Source organism: Pinus tabuliformis, chromosome 4_1, assembly GCF_031772625.1.
Source record: "Pinus tabuliformis cultivar Carrire ecotype Pingquan chromosome 4_1, CPIR1, whole genome shotgun sequence".
NCBI classification, from domain to species: Eukaryota; Viridiplantae; Streptophyta; class Pinopsida; order Pinales; family Pinaceae; genus Pinus; species Pinus tabuliformis.
The window spans coordinates 457,311,562-457,326,407 of record NC_142303.1 but is presented as its reverse complement, the minus strand read 5'-3'; the positions used below and the strand labels follow the sequence as shown (position 1 = coordinate 457,326,407).

At 37.8% G+C, this 14,846-nt stretch overlaps 1 protein-coding gene and 1 pseudogene across 1 annotated transcript; one reads left to right on the top strand and one right to left on the bottom strand.

The window, feature by feature from the left end:
• Positions 1–224: 224 nt before the first annotated feature.
• Positions 225–2,237, bottom strand: LOC149176380 (11S globulin seed storage protein Ana o 2.0101-like). The gene is made up of 5 exons (XM_089423103.1): positions 1,841–2,237; positions 1,463–1,749; positions 873–1,367; positions 566–783; positions 225–471 (listed from the first exon to the last, which is right to left on the bottom strand). The coding sequence occupies exons 1-5, from the start codon at positions 2,196–2,198 to the stop codon at positions 273–275; spliced, it is 1,557 nt and encodes a 518-aa protein (XP_089279229.1). The 5' UTR covers positions 2,199–2,237; the 3' UTR covers positions 225–272.
• A 6,117-nt stretch (positions 2,238–8,354) lies between these two features.
• Positions 8,355–8,866, top strand: LOC149176379 (uncharacterized; annotated as a pseudogene).
• The last annotated feature ends 5,980 nt before the right edge of the window (positions 8,867–14,846 follow it).

The window sequence follows — 14,846 nt, the reverse complement described above, 5'->3', positions numbered from 1 at the left end:
CCCATTTAGAAAAATACCCAACAGGTTTATGACATCACGGAGTGCAAAGTGATATGATATACAAGGTAATGTAATGTTATGGACGACATTAAACCAAAGGAACACGGCCAGAACGCGGTGAACAAAAAGGAACGGTGTAATTGTTCTTTCGATTACATTTAATTTGCAGAGGTGAGGAACCCTATATTCGGACGAGACTGCATATCTATGCACATTAAGGGTTGCGGTGAATGTGCGTGAAATGCATGGGTAATATTAATATTCTATTCCACCTAGACACCTGGTATGATGTCCGCCTGATATCGACGGGATGAGCGGGTAGATGATGGAGGCAAAATAAGGGTGTCGCGTTCTCTGTTCCTCATCACTTGTTCAACTTCGTTTTGGTCGATCCTGTAAGCGGCTCTCACCACTTCCTCCGGCATTGCCTTCAAAACCGATTGCCTTCCTGCCAAAGACGACCGCAAGGAACTGCAACAACGCATGATACCAATTTACCCGATGAGTATAATTGCTGAACAGTACATCATATTAGCAGCAGTGGTAATAATTAGGTTATACTTACAGGTCTGATGTTGTGAATGTTATCCACTCCAACCCTTCGTCTCCTGCTTCCCTGATGACTGCGTAGAACTGGGGAATGACGATGAACTGACCCTCTCTCACGCGCCCATTAAACACATTCCTCCCTTCGTCTCCCACCACCTCCATTCTCCCCTCCCCTCTAGTCACGTACATTATTGCGTGCGCGTTCATCCTCCACCATGGAACAGACATTGCTCTCTGCATTCAAATTTCATTCATTTGATTTGGAAACATTAACATTATTATATATATAAAAGTGAAGCGGACCAATAAAGGTTATTGCTTACCGGGCGGAGAACAACCCTCTCGGCTCCTAATCTCAAATACTTGAGTACAGGAAGTTTGTAACGGTTGACTATATTCATCCGTCCCCCATCTCTTACGTAGACATCGGCATCCTGCGGGTTGTCAGCATTGTGCCTTACACGCAGTTCACAAACGAGCTCTTCCATGCCATTCTCCGTTGCAGATGAATTATATTGATGCAATCCACCAGCAACATCATCCCTCTCCCTCTCGTAAGGAGAGCGAGATCGAGATCGAGGGGCGGGTAAGCTGAGTCGTCGGCCGCGTTCAACCCTCGCAAAACGTCGTGATCGCTGATTCTGTTGAAGCCTCCTTGCAGTTTCATCATTCACGCCCAACGTTTCGGCCAAAGAGCGCGTGCTAAACCCTGCAAACACATTGCCCCCACTTTCTCTCCCTCTTCCTTCTTCCTCTCCCTCCTCTTCATGACGACGACCACGACCAGATGATGAGCCTTGCCCAGCAAGAGGGTGGGGCTGTACATTTTTACCCCCAGTCAGCCATAAAATGAAATGAAAGAATTTATAACATAGTTAAGGATGATTATTAGTTAATTGAGTGGGATACTTACTCGGTAACTCCTGCGGCCCTGATTTAGAGGGTTGGATACGTCGGCAATGGCTACGATTTGGAGAGGCTCGTTGCCATCGTTGTAACACCAGTAGGCTGCTCCTGCAAATATGGCTATTACGTCTCCTCTCCTCACTCGCCTCACTTTCTGACTTGAGTCTTCTTCTTCCTCTCCCTCTTCTTCCCCTCGTCTCTCTGACCTGCGTCTTGATCGCCCTCGAAACGAAGATTCGTCTTCTCTGTAAGTCTCCGGACACCCCGGGAACACAATGCCCATTCTGCCCTCACCTGCACATGCACATATAGAAGCAATTATAATAATAATAACAAATTTAGGGAATCATGCGACATTCAGAAAGAAGTTGTATTATTAGAGTACCTCGGTGAACATAAAGCAGCAGAGGGGCGTTGGGATATTGAGGCAGCGACATGGCGCCCCTTTCGATCGTCTTTCTGAAGAAGGCAACGCCTGCGCACTCCAATTCCTCGTTGTCTTCTGGGTTCGACAACTCGAAGGTGCCACCTTCGGATCTTAGCAATTCCGATTCAGAGGGTTCGTGGGCACTTAGCCGCTGCAACCTTCGACATGCTGATGATCTCTCATCATGCTGGTATTCCTCCTCCCGTCCATAACGAAAGCCTCTTCTTCGCTGGGCAGTGACAGAGGATAGCGAAATAAGAAGAAATGAAAAGTAGAGCATCGGAAGCGCTGATCCCACTCTCATCTTTCGCTCCATTTCGGAACCAACGGTTTTGCTCGACGGACTGCTGCTTGCTTTTACTCAATCCAGTCACTGTTGCTTGTATAGTTGTGAGTATGAAGTGCTCTTATAGCATGCTGAAGGCGATATCATTAAGGCTATGGTTCCAACAGAGAGACACATGGGCACAACGATGTAGAAGAATTTTGTCGCGTGTGGTGCGGCTATCCTCCGTCGTGTCGTCGCAACCTGCCCATGTTAATTGAAAGATACTTTCTCACTTTAATTAAAAGATACTTTCTCACTTTTACAATTGATATCACCCGCTCAACTCGCCAATTCTTCTCTTTCTGTTTTCGTTAAAAAATTATGATTTATTCCGTCCCTTCATTGAACGCATGGGTACTTCTGCTCATTATAGTTGCATGATGTGCAAAATTCATTCGGTAAAGGCTTTCCCTGTTTTCATATAATTAACTCACCCACTTAATTAGTCTTTTTTGGAATTAGTCTTTTTTGGAACAAATTTGGGTAGTTTGTAAGGTGGCATCTCACACCCATATATTTGAATTTCTATGTATGTCTAGTAAAGATACCAGTCCCTTGTCTTTACTTGATCACTGAGATGTAGAATATTGTAATTGTCTTCACCTATCCTGGGCTTCACATCACTATGTAGGAGACATACCACTATATATAAGAACTAGTCCAAAAAGTCTGTGAAAGAGAATTATGTGGAATTCCTTCTCACCAAGGATGTCCATTATATGACTGACTGAGAATTTCCCTTCTCACCAAGGATGTCCATTATATGACTGACTGAGAATTTCCCTGCTCATCCATATTCTTCAAGGTGAAATGGAATATGTCTACCTGTTGATGAATAAACATTTACACTAAAACATAGGAGTATTTGAAAGCTCCCATTATCGAAAATATGACAAACTGATCATGCATAGCCTCTACAATAAATTGACTATAAATAAAAATAATTGGTTTCTCACCAATGGTGAAAATTGATAAGAAGCCAACCATGGCCTCATCAACCCACTGGTCAGAGTGATAACTAAGAATGTAAGAAATGACATAATATGCTTAGTTCCCTCACGGAACAAGGAAGATGAATATGAAGGATTGGTTTTTGATAATTGGGCATCTTCAGGTAGAAAAATTTCAAGGATCTTGGCTCTCTCTAGAAAAGTTAAATTCTTGTAGAGCTCTGTGAGAGTCTACTGATAATGGCTTAACTAACTTTGGGATAGTTACCAGGAGCATTGGAGCAATGGCTTCAGCTGTGATACTGATCAAAACTTCACCATTGCGACTTACGATAGCTCTATGAGAGGGTACATAACTCAATTGGGGTCAGGAAGCAAACTTAGGGAAGAAATGGGTTTGTGGGAACATAAATTGATGTAGGGTAGACTGCCACAGATTAATTTCACGGTTTGGTAAAGGAATTTTTGTTTTAACCAACTGTGAAGTTTGAACAAGTCAAATTCACAGTCAGTTTCAACAATTTTATATTTAAGGTCTAACAAAGGTACGTGGTCTAAGTTTACAGGTGAGGGAAACATATGGTTGTCTTCTAGCTTCTTTCCCTTTTCTTTGGGGATTTTAATTTTGAGAGGCGTGATGAATTGCTGAAATGAGGAAAGGTCACAGATTACCTAGAATAGGAAAACAATGGAAAGATGTTGAACTCGGTCCTTGATGACATTCTTAAACAATAATGGCTGGGAAATTCAAACGGTCCTTGTGTGGCTTAAGAATCTGTAATGGGCTACTGATCATACGAAACATTGAAGGAAAGGAATTCTACGTTTTCTAATCGCTATATAGAGTAATTTCATAATTAGCATTAATCTATTTACCGTTAATGAGGAGCAGTTCCATTGCAGATGAGTGGAAGGTAGTTAATGCCACAATGACTTGTTGACATGGTGAGAGGGGTGCCAGGTGGCGTCATAGGATTGGGAGGAAGTCATTGGAATGAGTTTTAACAGTCAGGAGTAGTCATAGGAGTCAGGTCCGCGAGGGTGAGGTGGCAGAGAGCACATGGAGGGAAAGTGGGGACAGGAGGTTGATGTGGCGAGTGATGAGTGGAAGTGGCAGAAAGTTAGCAACGGGAGACTTTTCGGAGGTTGGGGGCCATGATGAGATTAATGCAGCGGGGGGTGTGAAACATCAAGAGCGCACCACATAGCAGGAGTTTCAGAACTCCCATGGAAAAAGTAGATTTGAGCTTGGGGGAGCCCGAAAACATTCCCCTGCCTTTGATCCAAGTGGGGGATGTTCTCAGTCGTTTGTTTTCTTCTAAAGTTTTATATTGGGCTAAAATACATATTTCTGACTTTATTATAAGCACATTAAAGTGTGATTAACCCTTACTTAAGGTAAGGTTAATAAAAAAATAACCTTCCCTAAAAATTATTCAGAAATAACTCCATGTTGCATTTGAACTAGCATAGCACACTTTTACTCATTTTTCCTATCAATTAATAATGATTAAACCAAGTGATCAATTTATTCACTAACCTAACCTATTGTATTCCTAGGCTAATCACGATTAAATAGTGTGATTAGCAAAAATCATTTCTAATTTTCCTATTTACCAAGTGGCATTTAAACAAGATGCACACCTTATTCAAAATTTCTAAATGTAAACTTTTGCAATACTGATTTTTCTTGGTGGAATTTAGATTTTCTCACCTAGGGGGACATTTTCAAACATACTTTTCCTTTGTTTTTTGTTTTTTATTCTTTTCCTTTCATTTCTTTATTCTATTGTTTTTTTGTCCCCTACATTTTATTTTATTTTTCTTTTTTCTATGTATATATTTTTTTGTTCTTTTGGAAATAAATTTCAAACATGAAACATTATTTACATTTTTCAAATATAAAATCTTCAGGTAAAAACAACTCCTCCTATGAAATATAGGACCCTAACAGTGGCTCCAATGGGGATGGCATTCTCCTTGTGATGTGCCAAGAACACCTTAGATTCAACAACCTTGGTCCATTGGGCATGCTGCAAAGATCTACCCACTGAACTATTTCACCTGTATTTGATTCATATCTATGGTAACACATCGAATAGAAGCTCAAGGCCTTCATTACAGGCTTCAAATTCTGTTGATAGCCACCTGCACTCTTGCAATATAAAAGTAAAATTGCATTTTACAATGGTGATGAATGAATTGTCTTACTTTGATGGGAAATAATTCTTAAGATGTCTTCCATTCACTTGTCCACCTAGCAGCTCTTCTCTGTTAAACACACATGGACAGCACAAGAGATGTGAAAGATAAATCATGTGAGTTCATTTTTTTATTAACAGGAGATGTACATTTATAATACAATGTTGTGACTCTTGGGTTTCAGATCCCAAGGTCTCTTGGACTGCTTAGTCTTTTCGGCTTCCACACTAACCCATTAGGATTAGGTGTCCAACATTCCCCCCCTTAATCCGAAGGGTTATGTATGAGTCCAAGAAGAGAGCTGTAATACAAAATGTGCAAAAAATGCATGACAGCACTAGGCTGAATGTGCTCTATGAAATGTTGGTAAAAAAGGGCGGTGGTTTAAGGATGACCACCAACACTGGAACGCTTAGTGCAGTTCCCGGAACTCTTCCAAAACTGGCAAGAAGCTGGAGTCTTCTGCTAGAGGAAGTGTTCTTAATCTGTGATGGTTTAAGGATGACCAACAACTCTGGAATGCTTAATGCAATTCCTGAACTCTTCCAAAACTGGCAAGAAGCTGGAGTCTTTTGCTAGAGGAAGTGTTCTTAATCTGTGATGGTTTAAGGATGACCAACAACTCTGCGATTCCTGGAACTCTTCCAAAACTGGCAAGAAGCTGGAGTCTTCTGCTAGTGGAAGTGTCCCAGATTGTCAACTGAATGCATGTTCAGGCATCTTTGTCTCTGGCTACAACTCTGAAACTGGTGTGGCAGGTTGTGGCTCAGGCTCGCTTGATGTGACTTTGAAGCTTGTAGATGACCATCATTTCCCCCCCTGTCAGATACAAGGTGAGAAGATGGAGAAAACTCAACTGCAAGACTGTTCAATATTATGGAACAAGTTCTGACATGTGTTTGGAATATCTTCTTGGCTGTTGATGCCCATTGCCAAGAAGCGATCCATCCAAGATGAATCTTTGTTCTTGCAGGACGTTTGTTTCTGAAGCATCTGTGTGAAGAATGGCTGGTTTTATGACAATGCTTACATGGATGAAGATCAAAACAGTGATCTTTCAAATGGCCAACTCGGTCACAGTGTTGGCATTTCACGATCTGTTGTTTTTGTTGTTGTTGCTACTGTGAAAGAGGGGCAGAATCTGGAACAGCTGAAGCTGAACTGTCATGAGGAGCAGGTGAACTGTCATAAATGAATCCAACACTCTGAAACTGAATGGGCTTGGCATAGTCTGGAATATGAAAGGACAAGTCCTTGTCATATCCAAGACCAGTTCTGTGCTTGTTGTGGACAAGCTGTTCCCAAGGTCTGATGATGGGCTTGGGAAGTGCAGACTGAGTTTCTGCATCTGCATATACAACTGCTGCTTTATTTGAATGAACTGTACCATTACTAACTTGCTGTTGATGGGTTGTAGTCTCAATGTTCTGAACAGAAACAAGTTCAGAATGATGACTCCACTGCTGTAATTCTTCCTGCTGCAGTTGTGATTCAAGCTGCAAAAACTCTATCTTTTCTTGTGCATATTGCAGACATGTTTGAATGTCTGAAAGAGAGGCTTTGTTAATTTTGACTGTGCTGTTAGCAGTGGACATGATTAGAGTTCTCAATAACTCTAATATTCTTTCAAGCTTAGCCATTTTTCTACACCTTAAAAATCCTCCAAATCCCACAGAAAAAATGTAAGCTGCTAAATATCTTCAAGTTGCACAAGAGAGCCCTATAGCTTAAAGGGAAAATCAACCAGAGATATCTTGAAACTGTCAAAATTATACAAATATCACCAGACTTTCAAAGATTCTGTTCTTTAAATTCTGTAGAAATTTCACAGCAAGAATGAGAGGCTCAAAGTCCTTCCAACACAGATACAATAGATATGTTTCACCCTTAAAATGCTCAGGTATACCAAGATACGCTTTGTATGGATGCACAGCTAAATGACTTCTTCCTTCTTTGAAATTCGAACTTCAACTGCAGGAATGGATTACATATACCTCTGATATATCAACTCTAATAATAACAGAGATCTGAAGTAGAATATACCAGCAAATGTTAGGAAGAATAGTGGCTGTAGATAAGTGTTATAACATCAAAGAAGCTCCATCATTACAGAGAAAACACCACAGTGATAATGTATGCAACGTATTCAGCTCCAAGACAGAGAAATAAATATGGAGTGTCTTCAATTTATTCACAGCCACACATCCAATGAGATGAGGAAGTTTGAGACCCTCTATAGCAGAGGTACATCACTAAACATCACTTCCAATAGTCTATCAAGTATCATGACTAGCATACATATTACAACATTTCATAAAATAAACCTGGCATCAGATGCATGCCCTCACTAAAACCATAAGATCATCACAATCTTTGTAGTAATAAACAAATCTTCCTAATATATGAATGAGATCTTACGAAGAGATACTCCTCCGGTTTCAGTTGTCACCAGTCGTGCTTCTAGCAGTAATAAATCTAGGCGACCTCATGGATATGCATGGAGATGTGTGCTAGGTACTTCCTTTTAAGTGGACATATATATCATGCAATAAAGACTTCAATAAGTAAAGCGCTTAGGTAAATTGGGTTCAAGCTCCAATGTAACAATAAACCATACAGTCAAGAAACCAAGTCCCCAAAACCACGTTCAAAACCACTGGTTGGATCCCAATTCAATGGGCATAGTAACTTCCTTGTATTTAACTTACTTCCCCATGCATATAACCCTGTTATAAAGCAACAGAACTGTACTTTAAATGAGTTGGGTGGTCTCTGTTGTTTTGGTGCTGAATTGTCCTACTGGAGCGTCCAACTTGATAACTTCTATCAGAACCATCGTCGGTACGTTTAAGAGCAGTGCAAACAGGGGACACGGATCAGATCCGGAAAGAAGCAGCTGTTCTTCCTTTCCATCAAGCCGAGGACAATAAACAGACAAAACTTAGATTCTGAGTTTTCGCTTTGCAGAGGTCACTGGAATCAGTAGGGGAAGGAACAGAGAGCGTCTCTACCGTTCGAGTTCAGGTGGTGTGGTATCATTATTTAAAATTCAGTATGCAGATTATTGTAAAGATATACGCTGCAAACCCTGCAGACCCTGCAAAGACCATTACCATTGACAATGTGAAGGCCAATATCCAGGACGAAGACGGTATCCCTCCCGACCAGCAGTGTCTCTATTTTGCTGGCAAGCGGTTGGAGGACGGACGCACTCTAGCCGACTACAACATCCAAAATGAATCCACTCTCCTCGTCCTCCGTCTCATAGTTGGCATGCAGATCTTCGTCAAAATCGCTGGCAAGACAATCACTCTAGTGGTTAAGAGCTCTGATAGGATTGAGAATGTGAAGTCTAAGATTCTGGACAAGGAAATAATTCTCCCTGAACATCAGAGGCTGATATTTGAAGGCAAGCAGCTGAAGCCTGAGCGAACCATGGCTAATTACAATATTCAGAAGGAATTTTACTCAGAGATTGCGATATTGGGCACAATCCATCACTAGGATTTGGTGCAACTCTTGGGTTTCTGCACGCATGGATCTCACAAGATCCTCATCTACGAACACATGCTCAACAGTTCCTTGGACCGATGGCTTTTCGACAACAGTAAGATAAGCTTCCTGACTACACTCAAGTTTTGAATGAGACAGCTATGAAAGATCTGTTGAAAGAAATTGTTGTAGATGCGATTCAATATTCAAAGAAGGCGAAGAAGAGACGAAGTCCGCTACTAAATTCATGTTATTCACAAACAAGGAGAGGAAGCGGCAATTGAAAGCCCAGAAAAAGACTCTGAAATTAGCTGAAAAGCAGAGGTTAAACGTCAGAGGCGGTGGCAGCGCTATGCCAGCCATATGCGCAGAGAAACTAACGTCTATAGTATGCGTTGGTGTCTGTCAGAGGCAGTGGCAGCGTGAGAGAGGGCAGCGTTTAATGCCATTCACTATCACCATGTCAGGCACCAGTATTCATGCGTAGAGAGGCAGTAAAAAACGCACCAGTAACAACGCTTCTATGCATTCATCAACGCTCAGGTAAAAACGCATCAACGCTCAGGTGTATTGCACATTCAGCAGGGCAGAGGGCGCAGTGTCAGGGCAGAGAATGAAACGCATGACAGAGGCAGTGCTCAGGTATGAGCAGCTCAGACACAGAATTATGGGCAGAGGTGCAGGACTGACATGCACATAACAGGCCACAGAAAAACAAGTCGCTCTGATACCATGTTAAACACACATGGACAGCACAAGAGATGTGAAAGATAAATCATGTGAGTTCATTTTTTTATTAACAGGAGATGTACATTTATAATACAATGTTGTGACTCTTGGGTTTCAGATCCCAAGGTCTCTTGGACTGCTTAGTCTTTTCGGCTTCCACACTAACCCATTAGGATTAGGTGTCCAACATTCTCCATTCAAATTTATTAACAGAAATGCATTGTTTCCCCTGAAAGCTTCAATCTTAAAAGGTAGTTTCCATAATTTGTCAAATTTAACATCTTTTCCTTTATCCTCATTTGTGGAATCCCATTTTCAAATAAGATCATTGAGTTGAAAATCATCTGCCTTAGTCCTTCTATTATAAATCTTTTTGATATTTTCTTCGGTGACTTGGGTTTTATGATAGACTTCTTCCCTTGATTGTTATAATCGAATAGTTTGGTTTATCCTTCTCTGCATTTCATTGGTCTCCACCTGAGCTTCTTGCAGAAGTTTTAACACTGGAATTCCCAAAGAAGTTCGGAAAGAAACATTTGTCCCATACACTATCTGGAATGGTGACTTTCCAATGGATTTCTTGGAAGTAACTTTGTCTACCCATAGTGCATTGATTAATTTTTTGTGCCATGAATTTTTGTTCTCCGACAATAATTTCTTAATAATGTTAACCAAACTCTTGTTTGAGGGCTCAACTAACCCATTCCCTTAAGGGTAATAAGCAGTAGAGTGCGCTAGCCTGATCTGATATTTGTTACATAAATCTATCATCTTCTTGGAATTGAAAGAAACAACATTGTCAATTATGATTTTATGAGGGAAACCAAACCTAGAATGTATATTTCCTTCTAGAAATTGAATGATAACAGAGTCATCGGCTTGTTTAGTGGGAATGGCTTTTATCCACTTAGTAAAGTAGTCTATTGCTGTCAAAATACATTTGTTTTGGCCCGGGGAACTGGGGTGAATTTCACCAATGAAGTCTAAACCCCATTGTTGAAAATGGAATTATACTGAAATTGGTTTCAAAGGTAGAGGCAGCAACTTTCTTTTACCTTCAAATACTTGGAATTGATGGTAGGAGATGACCTTTTATGTACATCAAAGAACAGGGTTGGCCAATAAAAACCAGCTCTAAGGATTTTATTGGCTTTAGATTTCCAATATAGATAGGCAACACAGTCTCCCTGATGAAATTCTTCAAGGAAACTTTCTGATTCACCTTTCAAAGATTTCATTTTAAGGAACCTTTCCTTGGTTTTAGTTAAACTACGAGGAGAATATAAATTTTGTAAAACAAAAATTATGCCAGCATACCACGGTGATGTGCTAAAAACTTCTGACATCAATGGAGTCACCTTCTCTTCCTGTTCATCTAATTCTGTAATAAAATTGATGTCTAACACATTACAATTGGACTTTGCCATGTTTTTTGCTAACCCTTGACCCTTGATAAGTTTTGTTGGTCTGATTTCAATATCGTATTCCAGAATGGTGGCAATCCATTTGCCGCTTCTACCATATGGATCTGTTTGAGTGAGTATTTCCTTGACAACTACACTAGGGACAAAAGCAATAATATGTGATTGAAAAATATAAACCCTGAAATCCTTGATTTCCTTAACAAATGGAAATGCCAGTTTTTCCATGATGTTGTATTTCAACGATGCATCTCTCAATGTTGTATTGAAATAGGCAATTGGTTGTTCATGTCCTTCAACATTCTTTTCCAACAACACAACTGCTATTGTATGATTAGATGCAAAAGAGAATACCATGAAATCTTTAGTAAAATCAGGACTTATTGAAATGGGTGTAGTTGTTAAATATTTCTTGACCTTAGTGAAAGAATGCTTTGCATCATTATGCCATTTAATTTTAGAATCCTTCTTTAACATGTTTTTTATTTCTTTCAAGATTTTAGCCAAATTTGATATAAATCTCTGAAGGAAGTTTATTTTACCAATAAAGGATTGGACATGTTTCTTGTTCCTAGGGGGATCTATTTTCAATATTGCCTCCACTCTACTAGGGTCAAATTCTATTCCATCCTTCGAAATGATGTGTCATAGCATTTTTCCCTCTTCTAAACCAAATAATGTTTTCTTAAGGTTAAGACAGATACCAAATTTTCTACATTTTTCGAAAACTCTCCTTAAATGGAGCAAATGTTCCTCATCTGTCTTTGAGAAGACAATGATATCGTCTCAGTAAATGAATATAAACCTACCTATTTCATCTACAAAGGAAAAATCCATTGCTCTTTCGAATGTAGCCCCAACATTCATCAGAACGAAAGGCATTTCACATACATGAAAGTGCCCGAGGGTGCTGTAAATGTTGTTTTCTCTTGGTCATCGAGATGTAAGCAATGTAAACTTTGAAACAGGAACTGATGCTGTTACCTGTTTTGTAGAGATAGAAAAAAGGTGACTCAATTTTGAAAAGGGGTGATGCAAAACACACATGTTTTCTTTAGAGCATAATTTTTGGCACTATAATTTTTTTTATGTACATTGCATTTTAGAACGGTAGTGATTTTGATGCTGATTTTAAAAAGTGGTAATTCTACACCAGGCCCTTTTTTAAAAGGTTTTTTTTTTACTTTTAATTTTCTAATGTATGAAATGTAAATAATTATTTTCTAAATTTAATCATTTTTGAAGTGGTCTTCTTCTTAATATTTTTTTATTTTTATTTTTATTTTTATTTTTTATTTTTTTTTGTAGTGAGGTTTTTATTGTTTTGCATATTTAAAGAAGAAGGTTGATATTTTGAATTTTCAATATTCTACATATTTATACATCGTTAATTAATTTTTCAATCCACAAGAAATAATTGTCTCTAAAAAACAATATTTTTTAACAATTTACACGTTTTGATAAACTTTTTGCTAGAAATGACATGTCAAAATCACAATTTTTATAAGAATTTTTAACTAAAAATGGTTAAACAACAGTTTTTTTTTATGAATTTCATGTCAAAAAAATAATCATAATCATTTTTTTTTTTCAAAAAATAATAATTAACTTAAAAATAAATGCGAAAATCACATAATACAAATATTGAACGCATAACAACCGTAATTGAGTTTATATTCTTCTCATAAAATGTCAAAGTCAAAACATTACAAGTATAACTAATTAATAGTTACAGAAAATGAGCTTCATTTCCAAGCATAACTTAAATTTAATCAACAATGTCACGTAATCCAAACTTTTCGTCCTCTAGAGTTTCATCATTGTCTTCTTTCACAGTATTTTCTGCTTAATTTTGCTCATTTTCCTCTTCTAATGGATCTTTGATGCCTGCGAATCTCCCAATGTATGCCTTTCCAATCATTCCATGTAATGGTGGTTGGGGTTCCTTTGCCTTTTTTGCCACACGTGATTCACGAAAGTCCCCTTTCTTCAACCCAATTTCTTGCATTGCATCTAAAAGAAATTGAAGAGCATTAATTCTTTGCTAAATGAAATTGCACTGTATTGAATCTTTTTCAATTGCAATGCAATTTCGTCCTTTTTGAAGGCAACATGCTAGTGTTGTACCTAATTATCAAGCACAAAAGAAATAATGAAGTAAATTAGTACAATGACATATTAATTAAGAAATAACATATTGAAATTCAATTCCATATAATAAAACTTACCTGAGCCAGAAAATAAATCCAGAACTCAATCTCCTTCACTTGAACATATGTCTATAAGATAGTTAATCAATAACTGTGGTTTTTGATAAATGTTAACTATTTCTCCTTTTGCTTCTTTGTCTTCATATGTTAGTTTTCTCACAACAACATCATAAGTCAATATTTGGCTATGACTGTTTCCATCTACCTGATTAAAAATCATGGACATATAGCTATCATATTTTGCCCAACTATCAATATGGATGAACTCACAATCATTTATAAATAGTTGATCTTCACGGTTAAGAAGATTTGAATTTTGCCTGTAACATGAAATAGTAAAAGTTCAATTAAATTGTACATAAATGAATTTTTCATCATTAATCAAATATACATTTTAAACGTCTTACCATGTAAGTTGCATTCTTGAATTTGTTTTCTCCTTGAAGTTTGACAATAACATTTCTAATTGTGTGTCTGAATGAAATGTCATAAATCTCCATAATGGTGATGACGTGACTTCTAGAAATCCTGCAACCACTTTACTAAGAGCTTGATAAGTATAAGGGTCACTATCATAGTCAATGTTTGGAATATTGAAACCATGGGGAATATCTACAATAACTAGGGCATAATCCCTTTTAGGTATGAGTTTAGCAATGTCTTCACAGTCACCTTATATTACTTGATATTGAATAGTGTCAAGCCCATTCCAAATGAAATGAGTAAGAGTTGGATCAAGTTCAACATTCTTAATACGTTGCTTCTTCAGTCTTTCGATCTTTATTTTTTCAATAAAGGTTCTGAAACTATCTGGTGATCCATTATCATCCTTCTTCATCTTTTATAAAATAAACAAATATATGTGTAAGTTATAAATTAAAAATAGTACACAGATGAATAAAAATGAATGTATAAATCAACATACCTTTTTAAATGCAAGATAAAAAAAAAATTAATGTTGATGTAGAACTTGAATCTGGATAGTTGCGTACAACATCATCCCAACTATCTTCATTCAACAATTTAACCATTTGTTCTTGAATTTTCATGTAAACTTTATGACTGCATAGATAAAGTAAAAAAAGTTAATATAATGATATGTATAACAAATACTACCAAGAACAATATGTTATATTTAAAAGAAAATTATAATCTAGAAATAAATAAAAATTATTCAACAAACTTACTTTTGAAATTCCTCACACATTTCCTCCAATGATAATTCCCCTGACTTCACACGAGATAATATTGCTTTAACAATTTTTTCATCCTTCACTCGCAATGCTCTCTAAGGTGTGATAATCATATCTTTTGGAAGCTACTTCATTTCAAGACCTGGTTTACTGTTGCTACATATCAATGGCTTAGACTTTTTTACCTTCTAGTTTTTAATGCCAATGTTTTCCCACATGCTAAAAATCTCATTAATCAACTCTCATATCTCTCTAGTTATAAATGCCAACTAGAAAATGTTATCAACACCTCTGAATACATCACTAAATTTGCTGCTTTTGCCACCTTTTGAATTGATTTTCTCTTCAATTGGATAGCCTATTTCCATACAAAATTCCTTTCGGAAATCTACAATAACATTTATCCTATCCCCACCACATTTTTCTTCAAATTCACTAT

Coding starts and splice junctions, on each gene's coding strand:
- LOC149176380 (XM_089423103.1), bottom strand. CDS start 2,198: ATGGAGCGAAAGATGAGAGTGGGATCAGCGCTTCCGATGCTCTACTTT. Junction 1,368..1,462: donor AGGGCCGCAGGAGTTACCGA/GTAAGTATCCCA, acceptor AAAAATGTACAG/CCCCACCCTCTTGCTGGGCA. Junction 472..565: donor ACATTCACAACATCAGACCT/GTAAGTATAACC, acceptor GCGTTGTTGCAG/TTCCTTGCGGTCGTCTTTGG.